The 14,301-nt window shown below is 48.5% G+C and overlaps 1 protein-coding gene across 1 annotated transcript in view; it reads left to right on the forward strand.

Moving 5' to 3' along the window:
- The first annotated feature begins 3,566 nt into the window (after positions 1-3,566).
- Positions 3,567-14,301, forward strand: part of TGFA (transforming growth factor alpha) — a 50,481-nt gene continuing 39,746 nt past the window's right edge. The window contains exon 1 of the mRNA XM_083454381.1: positions 3,567-3,963. Coding sequence (XP_083310507.1) covers positions 3,921-3,963 — 43 coding nt within the window. The 5' untranslated portion in view covers positions 3,567-3,920. The remainder of the gene's footprint in view (positions 3,964-14,301) is intronic.

The following is a 14,301-nucleotide window of genomic DNA, read 5'->3' on the forward strand; positions in this document are numbered from 1 at the left end:
GATCCGAAGAAAGCAGGAACAGACTGGGAGCTGAGCGCTGCTGCGGCTGTTTAAATACGGCTAGCCCCGCCCACCAGCCCCGCCTATTGGTCAGTTGGAAGGCTTGGCCGCGGCAGCAGAAGCAATCAGGAGCAGGGAGCTGAGCATGTCTCTCTGCCCCTGCGGGAAGCTGCTCCCGCTCACAACCCCTTCCCTCTGGGAGGAGGAGAGGCCTTGTCAGGCATCATGATTTCTTGGTATGGTTCTGCTCCAGTACTGTAGAAAAGCAAAACAAAGCAATGCCCCAGCCCCTACGCATAAGGGAAAATATGCCTTATTTGCTGCAATGGAGATAAAGGTGACCCGATGCAATGTGGGAGCGAGGGCTCCGATGGGATTAAATAAGGAAACGCTGACAGATGCAGCCTGTGATACAAAAGTGGGTGAAAGTAGCACCTCTTTCGCCCCGGGTCCCCTGCCGCGGCGCAAAGGGGCTGATCTGCAAACATGCCTACAGCAGTTTTATTCTCTCAAAAGCTGTTTAACGCTGAATAATCTGGATTAGGATGGGCCTAGTTTTTTTTCTTCACTAAACCCATCCAGCTGTTGAAGAAATCTCTCCCGCTCCCCCCCCCCGGGGGGTGCAAACCTCCCTGATAATCACTGAGTTTGCCGTTTTTGGCTTCCTCCAGAGATGTAGCAACTATGCTTATGAATGACTCAAGCAAGGAGTGGGAAGCTGATTACAATGGAGCGACCTTCTGTTTACATAAATAAATATTGTGGCCTCCAAGCTTGCCCAAAGAGATGAGAAATAACACAGAGGGGAGTTGAGTGGGGTTGTCAGATGACAGGGAATAAAACGCCCCCCGCCCCCCCCTTGTGCCTTTAATGGAGCAGCTTGATCTGCAGAGGTCAAAGCTTCCTGCTGTTTGGACATAGACGCCAGAGGCGCAGGCACAGCGGCCAGTTTGAAAACGTGGCAACCTTCGTTTGGAAAGGAATGAGTCAAATAGGTATATCAGTGCATCCAAATCTGAATTGTCAAATTGTGTTATTACTGCTATTATGGTTTTTGTTGTATGTGTATTTTGCGGTTGATGTTTGTATCAAAAAACTGATTAAATAAATAAAAAAGAGAGGAATGAGTCAAATTTGCTTTTCTGGGTGTTGCAAAAGTTTCTTCAGTTGGCTGTCGGGCAGTGTTCTCCCGGGCAATGGTTCTGCATACGTTCCAGCTGTCATCCAAAGCACTCACACTGTCTTTCCCAACGTGGTGCCCTCCAGATGTAATTTAGATCACAGGTTGAAGGGAGTTGTAGTCTGACTCCCCCCACCCATCCCAGCAAGGCTCTTTTCTATTCCACTGCCACACCACCAGGGGGCACCATGCCTTTTAGAACTGTTGTTGTAGTACTACTATTTCGCTATCCTGGTGAGTACCACGAAAGACCCCCCCCCCCCCGCCCAAAAAATATAATAACTGGTGAGGCTCACTACATATTTCTAAGCAGGAAAGGCCTTTGTGTTGATATCCTTTTTCTTTCTGGCTTATAGTCACCCACGAGAAACAAAAAAAAACACCCTTTGCCCGCCCCCCCTCCAAGAGTGGTTCCCTATTTACAGCCTCACCAGTGAACATTTTTATTATACTTGCTCATTAAAACTGGCCTCAGCTAAATTTTTAGTTTGTGAACATACAGAGAAAATTAATCTAGGCTTTTCAGAAGGGTCGTAGTACAACGAAGAAAGAGTCTTGTGGCACTTTGTTGGCCAACAGATTTCTTGTGGCAGAAGCTGTTCTGGTCTGCAGCAACCTGTGAAAGTTAATGTAACAACAACAACAACAACAACAACAACAACAACAACAACAACAACTAATTTATACCCCGCCTTTCTGGTTGGCTTCCCCAGCCACTCAGGGCGGCTTCCAACAAAATATTAAAATAGTGTAATACATCAAACATTAAAAGCTTCCCTAAACAGGGCTGCCTTCAGATGTCTTCTAAAAGTCTGGTAGTTGTTGTTCTCTTTGACATCTGGTGGGAGGGCGTTCCACAGGGCGGGTGCTACTACCGAGAAGGCCCTCTGCCTGGTTCCCTGTAGCTTTGCTTCTCACAATGAGGGAACCGCCAGAAGGCCCTCGGGGCTGGACTTCAGTGTCCAGGCAGAACGATGGGGGTGGAGATGCTCCTTCAGGTCTACTGGGCCGAGACCGTTTAGGGCTTTAAAGGTCAGCACCAACACTCTGAATTGTGCTCAGAAATGTACTGGGAGCCAATGTAGGTCTTTCAAGACTGGTGTTATGTGGTCTCGGTGGCTGCTCCCAGTCATGTCTAGCTGCCGCATTCTGGATTAGTTGTAGTTTCTGGGTTACCTACAAAGGTAGCCCCACATAAGAAATCTGTTAGTCTTTCAAGCTAAAAGAAGATGTTTTAAGCTTGCAGCCCTGCACTTTAACATAGTGTCATAGAATTGGAAGGGACCCCTCGCCAGGGTCATCCAATCCGGCCCCCTGCAATCCTTACCTGTCTCTCCATGTAAGTGGTTGTCTCACCTGTCGCTCTCCCGCTTGTCCCCTTGGCCGCCATCCAGTCTGGATACAAATGTGCAGATATTTCAGGTCATTCTTAGCCCGTTGCTCATCATAACACACTTTCTGGCTTTTGGTTTCTGCTGCAAAAACTACAGAATGTGGCCATCCCCAAGTCAAAGAGGTGCAAGTCACCTGAATGACTAAGAGGAAAATATGTTGTCTGTTGGGTTGCCCCAGCTGGCGAGTGGGGAGGGGAGAGGTCTGCCTTGTTTCTCGTGATGCAACTTGGGAATGGCGAGGTTTTGCAGATACCTGGGACGGATCAGGGCCTCTTGTTTGAGTAATGGCAACACCTGAAGACGCAGCAGAGCTACAAAATCTTAGGCAACCCCAGAGGCTCCTTCCTGAGTTATTTGTTGAATTTCCAGTCCTGTCCATCCAAGCCAAGCACCCTGGGCAAGGGGGGGGGGGCAGTGGCAAACAGACCCACAATTCAAAAAAAAAAAGGGGGGGGGAGTATAGGAATATTCTGAAACTGTTTCAAACATCCCGAAAGCAATTAAAATGAAAATCATCTAAAAGCAGTTTAAAGTTAAAAAAGAAAATCATTAGGGGAAAATACATTTACAGTTATTCATTCTTCGGGGGCAATAATTCTAAACTTTTTTAAAAAAATGATTTTTATTGTGTTGCAAATCTAAAAGGCACTTTTTATCACATACAAGAGTGGAAGTACTGTCCTAAAAAAAAAAGTTGCAATTCGAAACTTTCCCATGAAACTTTCCCCTGGTTTTCATTCCGACGAGGGAAAATGAGATTTCCCCCCGCCCAAAAGAAACGAAATGAAACCGAGGCATTTAAGCGATGCTTTCCCGCCGCGCGACCACCTCCTGGCGGGTCGCGGGGACGGACTTCCAGCTGTTCCGACGTGCAGCCTCTCCCGGGCGGCTGCCCGTCGCCGCCTAGCGCCCGCGGGGCGCTTCTGCAGGGCGTCCCGGGGGCCGGAGCCGCCACCCCGCCCGGGGGGCGTGGGAGGGAGGCCGGCGCAGCGCCAGGAGGAGGGGCGGACGCCGCTCGCCGCCTCGGCCACTCGGGGCCGCGCAGCGCACCTGGAAGGAGCCGCGCCAGAGGAGCGCACCGACGCCCTTGCTCGCTCGCTGGCTCGCCTGCGCGTCCGACGGCCCGGGAAGGCGCTCGCTGCTGCTCCGCCCGTCGCAGGTGCATCGCTGCCGACCGGCCGAGGGACGCGCCGCCCGCTCGCCCTCCGAAGGGGCTCCACGCCGGCCCCGCCGGGAATGCTCGACGCCGCCGCCGCCGCCGCCGGGGGCCGAGGGCTGGCCAGCTGAGTCCACCGACCCCGACGCCGCTCCCCCCCCTTCTCCTCCTCCTCGGCTGGCCGGGCAAGATGGTCGGCGCGGCGGCCGCCGAGGTGGCCCTCCTCACCCTCGGTAAGTGGCCCCCTCCCGTCCGAGCGCGGCTCCGGCCCCCCTTCCCAACTGAGCCTTTGCTCGCGAGGAAAACCCCCCGGGAACCCTCGCGAGTAAACTTACCTGGGATGGAAGGAGCGGCGAGTGTCGCGCGTCCCGTCGAGCTGGTGCGCGGAGTCTTGGGGTCTCTGGCCGCCGCTTTCCAAAGCGCTCCCCTCCTTCGCAGACCCGCTTTCCCCCCTCCAAGCTCCGGAGGCGGAGGAGGAGGCAGAGTAGATGGGAGGCTGTGCAGTGTAGTGGTTAGAGAGAGGCGGACTAGAAGCTGGGAGAGGCCAGGGTTCAAATTCCCCACTTGGCCGTGAGCTCCCCGAGTGCCCTTGGGCCAGTCACTTGCTGCCTCTCAGCCCAGCCTACCTCACAGGGCTGTTGTGGTGGTCAAATGAGGCGGGGGAGGACCACGCACACCACTCTCCACTCCTCGGAGGAAAAAGGTGGGATAGAAAGGCAATAAATGAAATTTTATTTAACCAAGAGGGAAGGGCGGGAAGGCAGCAAGCCGCCTCACAGAGGACTACCTGCTTGAAAGGACATAGTGGCTGCTGAGAGCTACCTGCTGTAGAATACATGCAAGGCTTTCTAAGTAATCCATCTCTGCTCAAGACTTCGCCACGGACTGATAAACCGAAGCAATCGGATTATCTGTCCCCTCTCTCTGCCTTCTCTGCTTCCCTGCCGCCTCCGCCCCCCCATTTTGGGGGCATTTTCTTCTCTCTGCTGTTCCTCCTCCCATTTCCTTACTAGATTTGCTTTGGTGGCTTGAACAATAGAAACTGGAGGCTTTTAGACCCTCCATGGTATTTTCTGTCTTTTTGTAAACAGTTTTTAAAAAAGGGGGTGGCAAATAAATGCCTTTTAGGGTGACTTTGCTTACCTGTGAATGTCCTCCTTTTAATTACACGGCAAAAGCAGCCTGAACGCACAATATGGACTGGGGCTGTTTTTGTTCCGAGCGATTAGCAATCTTTTTGAAATGTGAAATAGCCAGATAATTACAGAGATGCTGTTTTGGAGAATTTAACAAATGGCACTTTTTAAAAACACTGATGGGTGTTTGCTGCTAGGTGTGAGCTTGTGCTGTTGTGGGACTTGCTGTGGTGTAAAGAAGGCTGACTTGGGTCCAAACTCCTGTATGGGCATTAAGGTTATGTAACTTGTAATAAATTAAACCGAATAAGCATTATTCCAGCTTCGCCCAGCAGCTCAAATCAGCAGGCAGCAGTTTCCCCCCTCTCTCTGCGCACTCTCAGAAAAACTAGCAAGTGTTGCAGTTAAGAAGTTTGTTCTTTGGACTGAATCCTGCTAAGGATCACCTGCGGAAATAATCGGTTAAAATGAGACTGATAAAAGTCGGTCAGTCAAGTGGGGGAGGAGAACGGCCCCTTGGGTTCTGGCTTCATGTGTGACACTGACCCGTTCGGGTTTGGAAAGGGGCCCTGAGAGCCACAGGTGAAGTTTCGGGAAAGAAGGAGGCACCTGGCCTATAAAAGCGCAAGTGGGTTTTAGCAAAGGATTAAAAGTTCAGCTATTATCTTCTCAGGTTAGAGGCATTGTAGTGTTAGTGTCCGGTTGTTATATCTCTGGCTTCCAGTTACCAGGAGCTTGGATAGCTTTCGGTTATGAGACACCAGACGCAGGAGATACCTTCTGGATCGAAAGGCTAGACACTTTACTCTGTGGCTTTATCGCAATTCTTTCCCGGGTTCAAGACATCTCCCTTGCTCCCAGTTCCTGTTTTTTGAAATCTTAATAGCTCAGTGTTATGAATGAAGGTTGTTTAATCAGGCATGTTCTTAAATAATCTCCTGGTGAGCTTCCTTTTCAGTTTTTCACCCCTGTATGTAAGTCAGAGGCCACCTTCCTTAAAACACTGGCTCTCAGATCTTTCCACGGCAGCCTGACTACCATGGAATCCCTAAACCCTACGGGAGAACTTGGGTTGTGTTCTAGGTCAGCCTTCCCCAACCTGGTGCCCTGATGTTTTGAACTGCAGTTCCTATCAGTCGTCATGCTGTTTGGGGTTGATAGGAGTTGTGTTCCAAAACATCAGGCGGGTGCTAGGCTGGGGAAGGCTTTTCTAGGGTGTATACTTGGCACATGTGGAATAAGTCTTGGCCCTGGCCAATAAGCTATGGAGAGGGTACCCCCATATTGCATCCAGTGCTCCCCTTGAAGCTACATGTTGGGCCGCTCTGCCTTTCAGGAACCCTTGACCTGCTGTTGCAGATCTTCTCATCAAGGAATCGCAGGATTTCCCCAGTGAAGAACTTGAAAATTGCCTTAAGGATCTTACAACACAAATACACCAAGAGCTGAGTGCTTGAGGTGGTGTCATCCTTGACCATGGTGCTCTAGATTAATATGTCAAAAATGACTGGTCCTTGCCCCAAGGAGCTTCCTTAAAATCATAGTGCCTGCTTCCACAATACAGAACTATCCAGATTGCTCATTTCCTAAGTGCAGCTGAATTAAGTGGGAATTGCTTCTGAGTAAACATGTTTAGGATCAGGTTGCAGAATTTAAGCTGTGATTAATAGGCTTCAGGGTGTGTGTCCGGGGGGTGGGGGTTGTCTTGTTTATCTGTGGCCTGGTGTGTAAAACAGAGCAAATTCCAAATGGTGGTTCATAAAACTGGTCAGTTTCTCTTGCAGGCAGTTCACACATGCATGCCCTGTTTATTCCTGTACCATCAGGTGGTTAATTGCATGTGTGAATGTGTAATCGTGGACAGATGCTGAAGGTGGAACTTTAAAAGTGCCTCGCAATAGTATTGTCAAGCACACCATTTTCAAAAGAGTCAGTTCAAACATTGAGCAGCAAGAAATCAAGTCTTGCATGATTCCTCATGTAAATAATATGGGCCTTATCCACTAGGAAATTCTTCTATCCTTTCTATACCCCACTTGCATTTTGCCCCCCTCATTTTGATTGAGTGGTCTCGGCAAAGGCAGAGGGGCTGTGCCCTGGTTGCATATGTTTGAGGGAAAACTAAAAAAGAAAAGCTGTACTTAATTAAAGCGAAATTGACATAGGTTGGAACAGGACCGGATCTTGAATCAAGAATCTTTGGGGCATTTCAAGGGAACATGTGCATGTGACCCCTACCCCAATCCTGCCAGTCTAGTCTCTTGTGTTTTGATGACTAGAAGTAGAATGTGTAAAGAGACACAACCAAAATGTATTTGAGGTGATGCAGAAACGCATTCCCAGGCATTGTATCAGAAAGGGTCAAATCACAAATGCTCCTCTTGCTCAACTGAAGTTGCAGCCTTGCTTGATGAACCTTCCTTATGAGGGAGGTGAGGGCAGCAGTGGAGGTTTCCCTTCTGGCCCCAAAGAATGCAAGAGACATACATTTTGTTGCAGCTTTGTTTTTATTTCAACAGTTGGACATATCCTGCCTGGTGCTCTCCCTCTGTGCTGGCTGGGGCTGATGGGAGTTGTAGTCCAAAACATCTGGAAGGTGTCAGGTTGGAGAAGACTATAGGACTATAGCTATAGCATGTCTTTAACTTGGGTGAAAGCCAAAGGTATACAGGTGTAAACTATGCTGGCAAGTGCTCCATTCCCATGTTCTCATGGAACATGCTTCCAACTTTTGCTTATTCAACACAAAAATCTGAAGGGAAAATCTTCATCTTCAGCCACTTCTTTGCTTGGCTCCAATTTCAGCATGATGTCTCTTAAGTGCATGTTTTGTCATGATAACTGGAATTGCCACATGTACCCTAATATTTGGGTTTAGTGAGAGCAAGGCTGCTTCTGGAAGCCAGTTCTGGAGTGAGGATTCCTGCTAACCTTAAGCCATTCCCTGGCTGCTTAAGAGGGATCTATCTTGCAGCGCTGGAATAGTCAGATGGAACTAAAGACTATTTGATGGGACACGGGTGGCGCTGTGGCCTAAACCTCTGAGCCTCTTGGGCTTGCTGATCAGAAGGTTGGCAGTTCAAATCCCCGCAACGGGGTGAGCTCCAGTTGCTCTGTCCCAGCTCCTGCCAACCTAGCAGTTCAAAAGCACACCAGTGCAAGTAGATACCGTATTTTTTGTTCTATAAGACTCACTTTTTCCCTCCTAAAAAGTATGGGGAAATGTGTGTGCGTCTTATGGAGCTAATGCAGGCTGCGCAGCTATCCCAGAAGCCCGAACAGCAAGAGGGATTGCTGCTTTCACTGCGCAGCGATCCCTCTTGCTGTTCTGGCTTCTGAGATTCAGAATATATTTTTTCTTGTTTTCCTCCTCCAAAAACTAGGTGCGTCTTGTGGTCTGGTGTGTCTTATAGAGCGAAAAATACGGTAAATAGGTACCACTCTGGCGGGAGGGTACACAGCATTTCTGTGCGCTCTGGTTTCCGTCATGGTGTTCCGTTGTGCCAGAAGCGGTTTAGTCATGCTGGCCACATGACCCGGAAAGCTGTCTGTGGACAAACGCCGGCTCCCTCGGCCTAAAAGTGAGATGAGCGCCGCACCTCATAGTTGGCTTTGACTGGACTTCACCGTCCAGGGGTCCTTTACCTTTAGCTTTAAAGGCTGTATGGTACACTAGCACAGTAACTAACTAAGATGTGCCCTCAAGGTGTACCATACCTGCTTTTTACAGTGCTAGGTGTTGATGTGCTCTGGTAAGAGAACTGAAATTGTGCTGCAGCCTCTAACTATCTGACCTGGATACGGACACAGTATGTGGTGTCCTTCAGGGGCCCCTGTGGCTTTAGCTGTCTTCCGAAGTGAGTGTGATTAAGGTCACTTGAAGCCACATTTGGGTTGTTTTCTTTCAACTTTAGCAAAGCAAAAGCAAAGAAGTGTCACATAATCTCTGCAGGCAGTTGTAGCCCAAGGCAAAACACTGTGTACACCAACCAACCCCCAGGCCAGCATTATCAGTTGATTTGTAGATTAGACTGTTGCAAAAGCCTTATTCAGTTTATTTGCCCTGCCCTGTCACTACTCTGTGTTGAAAGTTGTGAATCGGTCCCAGACATACCTGTGCAGGTTCAAGGGCCAAGAGTTCAGAGTGAATTTAAATCAAAGGGTTTGCACGAAAAGGGCTTCCCTCACTTGCGGGGGGACTGGAAGTTCCCCAGGAAAACAGTAGCTGAGGCCAGGGGACAAGGACATCCTATTTCTTTTTTTTCCTGGCAAAAATGAGAGGAGGGAGTCAAAATTAGCATCGTACTAATGAGACCAGAAATAGCAATTTGGTTTAAGTTTCACAATAGGATTGTTTATTTTCATTAAAAGCTAAAAGAGGCACAATGGTTGGCAAATAACATCTGGATAAAATGTCGGCTGAAAGCGAGCGATGGATCAAAGCGCCCAGAAGTTTCTGCTGAGCGTTTCTGCATGGGAAGCGGAACCACCACATTTTAATGAACATCTTGAGAGACCAGGGGGCCGAATCAGCTGAGCTGTTCAGCGAACTTGAGTGTAGCAGGCAAGGCCTGGGCGTTGTTAACTAACTTTTGGGGAAGCAGAGACTGGCACAGTCTGGACTTCATAAGTCCTAAACCCTGTTTTGCTGCTGAACTGCCCCCCCCCCTTTCTTGTTCAGATTGTTTTTATTAAATATTTTATTGGGTTGCAAAAGTCTCTGTTTTCCATTCATAGAATCCTTTCTACAGATCAGTTATATTTGATGCGAGACAGTACAGTCGTACCTTGGTTGTTGAACGCCTTGCGACCTGAACGTTTTTGCTCCCAAAAGCCGCAAATCCGGAAGTGAGTGTTCCTGTTTGTGAACGTTCTTTGGAACCCAAACGTCTGATGTGGGTTCCGCAGGTTCTGATTGGCTGCAGGAAGTTCCTGCAGCCAATCAAAAGCTGCGTCTTGGTTTCTGAACGTTTTGGAAGTTGAACGGTCTTCCGGAATGGATTCCGTTTTACTTCTGAGCTACGACTGTATAATGTTACACATGGTTTAAGGTTGGGGAAGAAGAGAGGTGGGGAGTGAGAGCTGCAGTATCATACTCCCAGCCATGGCCTAGGGCTGGTGGGGGTTGCATTCCAAAACAGCTGAAAGCACCATGCTGGGAAAGGCTGCACTACTGCCTTGGAAACTGGATTATTTATTTTACAAGCTTTATATGCTGCTTTATTGTAATACAGCCTTACAGCGGTTTACAAAACCAATAAGACTATCAGTAAAAAACAATTAAAAACAACTATTTAAAGCACTGATTTTTTTTAAAAAAAAACAATGACAAACTAAAAACCGGATTAAAACACACATCAACCTTCTATATGTCTGGATACCTGAACAGAAAATGTTTGGGACAGGTGCCAAAAAGAGTATGGTGAATATACCTGCCTCATGTCAAGAGGCAGGGAGTTCCAGAGTGCTGACACACTAAAAGATTGAGTTCTTACAACTGCAGAACAGGTATTGTGGGGCACCTGTAGTAGTGCCACTTCCGTGAATCAAAGTGGTCAAGTGGGCATATATGGGGTAAGATGAGAACAATACACCTGTTAATATACTGTCAGAGTCTCGCTCCTGTTGCCAATTGTGTCGCAACATCCAGCACTAACTGCAGCTTCAAGGGAAGCCCCACATAGAGTGCATTGCAGTAGCCCAGTCTTGAGGCAACCATGGCATGGACGACTGTGGCCAAACCCTCCCAGTCGAGGGACAGTCACAGCCATAGCTGTCAACTTTCAGATATGAAAATAAGGGATCAGCAGCCTCTCCTGTCCCGGGGACAGTCTACGGGATATCTAACAATCCGGGATAGCAGCGGGAAGCAGTGAGAAACGGTGCTGGAATAAGGGAATTTCCCACACAAAAAGGGAAGGTTGACAGCTATGGTCATAGCTGCTGTACCAGTTTCTGCTGGTAGAAGGTACTTCTAAGTTCTAACCATTTCCTGGGCCTCCAGAGATAGAGCTGCATCCTGAAGCATCTCCAGAACGCAAACCTGCTCTTTTGAGGTTGGCACTTGACCAGTTTTTCTGACATGGGAACCACTCACCCACAGTGGCCTCTGTGTTGCCAGGATTCAAGCTCAGCTTGTCACGGCTCTCCCAGCTCAGTTGTTATCGAGCTGACTGCCATCAACATACTGATGGCACCTCTCCCCAAAACTCCTAATGGCTGTTGTTCCCAGCAGCTTCTTGTAGATATTGACTGGCATTGGAGCTAAGAGAGCGCCCTGTGGCACTTCGTCACACCTCTTCCTTGTCCTGGCTAGGAATCCTGAAGCCTGCAAAGGCTGTCCTCTGTAGTACGTTGAGCCCACCAGTTAATCAGACCTTGGTCTGTCGCAGGTTTGTGTGTTTCACCCTGGCAATATCGATTCACATTGGGGAGCTGACAAGCTTTTGTTACAGCAGAGCAGAATGAGAGGTTGAAGCAGAGCTTGTTCTGCAAAAGCTCCTGTAGACATAAATGTTGCTTAAGACAGAATGCCCACCTCCAGGAAGAAGCGTCATCTATAGACTACAGTCATACCTCTTGTTACGTTAGGTTCAGGTTACGTTCTTTCAGGATAAGTACCGCGGCGACCCGGAAGTAATGGAACGGGTTACTTCCAGGTTTTGCCGCTCGCGCATGCACAAACGCTCAAAATGATGTCACAGGCATGCGCAGAAGTGGCAAATCGCGACCCGCACATGCGCAGATGCGGGTTGCATTCTGCTCAGGTTGTGAACAGAGCTCTGGAATGGATCCCATTCGCAACCAGAGGTACCACTGTACATGGACTTCGCTTAGACTATGGAACTCGCTCCCACAGGAGGCAGTGTTGGCCCCCAGACTAGATGGCTTTAAAAGAGGATTAGACAAATCCATGGAAGAGGAGAAGGTTGGCGATTCTGTGTCTCCAGAAAACCAGTCGCTGGAAACCACAGGAGGTGCTCAGGTCCCTCTTGAAGCATCTGGTTGGCCACTGTGGGAACAGGATGCTGGACTAGACGGGCCATGTTGGCAGCAGGCTCTTTTGTAGTGGTGTTGGAACACAAAATCACACACAAGGGCACAGTTCTCTTTAGTAACTTGTATATAATTCTGGACCCTTGTGTGGTGTTATCCTCTTGGAATCGAGTAAGTTATTTGGAGAGAGGAACATTCCTGAAGTCTTCCCAGTTGTGAAAACTGCAGTCAGGGCCTTGAAATGTTTTTGAGGTGTGTATTAGCTTGGGAAGATATTTGAAACAGGGCCTTATTCGGAAGGCTGTCTGTTACCTGCTGCTCAGAGCATTCTTCAGTACAAAACCATCATTTTTGTGCTCTATGGTTCTTTGTAAACCTTGCTGAAAAGTATGCTGTGGCAATGATACTTGTCCACTGTATTGTAATCTTCCAGTTGTGTGTCTCTCAGCGCTTTGTGCTTTTGGGCCTGGACCTGGGAGAACAGGGTCCCAATCCCCAGTCCACCATGGCGATCGCTGCGTCCCCTGGGGCCAGTCACAGCCTTCAGCCTAACCTCCTTTGCAGGGTTGTTGTGAGGATAAAAATGGGGAGAAGGAAAACCACCTTGAGCAGGCCACTTCAAGCTCTTTGGATGAAAGAACATGAAATATTCATCTACTAGCTATTTTTTTTTATTAAAAAAAACAACTTTGATACCACAGATAGCACCAAACGAGGTGGGCAAGTGATCTTTATCACCCTTGAACCAGCTTTTTATTCAGGTCTGGATTTTCCTTTTTCGGAATAGTATTTGAGGAGCAGAGTCTGTTAGTGACCAGGAACAATTTCAGTGTTGCCTCGAGAGATGCTTAGATGAACATGGAACGATTCCTGAATGCATTAGCTGACTGTCTGGTTTGTTTTTTATGAATGGCGTCTCTAATTGTCCGTGTGTGCTGATGATGGCTTTGGCTTTTAATGAGGCCAGCCTAACTGCATGAGGAACCCCACTGGCTGCTTGGGGGGCAGAGGTATTTTTAGGGGGTGCCACTGATCATAGCAAGCTGCCTTATCCACCTCACCATTGTCCAAACTGACTGGCTGTGGCTCAGCAGAGCTTCTGGCTGGAGTCTCTGTCAGCCCACCTGGAGATGCCAGGAATTGAACCTTCTGCATGCCAAGCAGGTGCACAAAGCTACAGCCCTTCCCCACATGAAGTAACACATAGCCCTAGGACACATGTCCCAGAATTTCCAGCTGTATTTCCAGCATATACTTGGGGCAGCAAGTTATCTCAGAGTCGCTGGATTTAATTGTTTGTTCATTTGATCTCTTAAAATATCCATGTGATAGTTCTGAGAACAGCAAAACGGGCAAGGAGGAAAATGGAGCAATTGAAAATTGTTGTTAGATTCCTTTTTTTAAGGTTTCTAGAGCGGTGTTTGCTTGCAGCTGAGGTTTTGTATACTGTGGTACCTTGGTTGTCAAACTTAATCCGTTCCAGGAGTCTGTTTGACTCCCAGAATGGTTTGGAAACCAAGGCACGGCTTCCGATTGGCTGCGGGAGCTTCCTGCACTCAATCAGAAGCCGCGGAAGTCGCGTTGGATGTTCGGGTTCCAAAAAACGTTCGCAAACTGGAACACTCACTTCCAAACTTTGCAGCGTTCAGGAGCCAAAACATCCAAGTACCAAGGTAGTTTGATAACCAAGGTATGCATGTCTTTTGAAGAACAAGCGGTGAGTCTCTTTTAATTTACATTTCCCTTACTGAAATGTAAGGGCCTTTTACCCAAGCACACAGTTTACACACAACTTTCTAGCTAAAACCAGGGCCGATTATTGTGGGTTTCCAAACTGTGGCCTGCTTTGCTGTATGGAAGGGTTGTGACATGTTTGTGTGGGAATTTCCTAGGAAAAGGAGGCTGAAATCCTGTTGCATTGCTACATTTTCCTCTTGCTCGCTTTTCTGTTCCCAGCCGATCCAGGGAGAGGACCAGCCCCACCCTCCACTGCTGGGTTTCTCTTGGCACACAATGCTCTCTCAGGCCACCGAAACTTGTCAGTTTTGCTAGTTGAGTAAAGAGACTTTCAGGTGCATTTGGGAGCTTAAAATGCCAACTGGCCATGTGTGAAGTGGGAAGGCACAGCCAGTTCCTTACAGATTGCAGCTCCTCTTGAACTGCAGTTCTCCCTTGGTAGGCAGTATTATTATAATATAAAACCATCTGTTATATCTGATTATTATATATACAGGGCAGCTTCCCCTTACATGTAGCTAAAGACCCCTAGAGAACAGCCACTCCCATCAACCTCAGCCACAACGGCTGACGGGGGCTGCAGTCCCAAACACCCAGCGGGCACCCAGGTGGTGCGAGAGATTGTGAGCCCCACCATCTGCAGGTGACTGGGATGTAGCCCAGGGGTTCCCAAAGTGACTGATCCCTCCCACTGGGGGGCAT

The sequence above is a fragment of the Podarcis tiliguerta genome, assembly GCF_965153285.1.
Source record: "Podarcis tiliguerta genome assembly, chromosome: 8".
Lineage (NCBI taxonomy): Eukaryota > Metazoa > Chordata > Lepidosauria > Squamata > Lacertidae > Podarcis > Podarcis tiliguerta.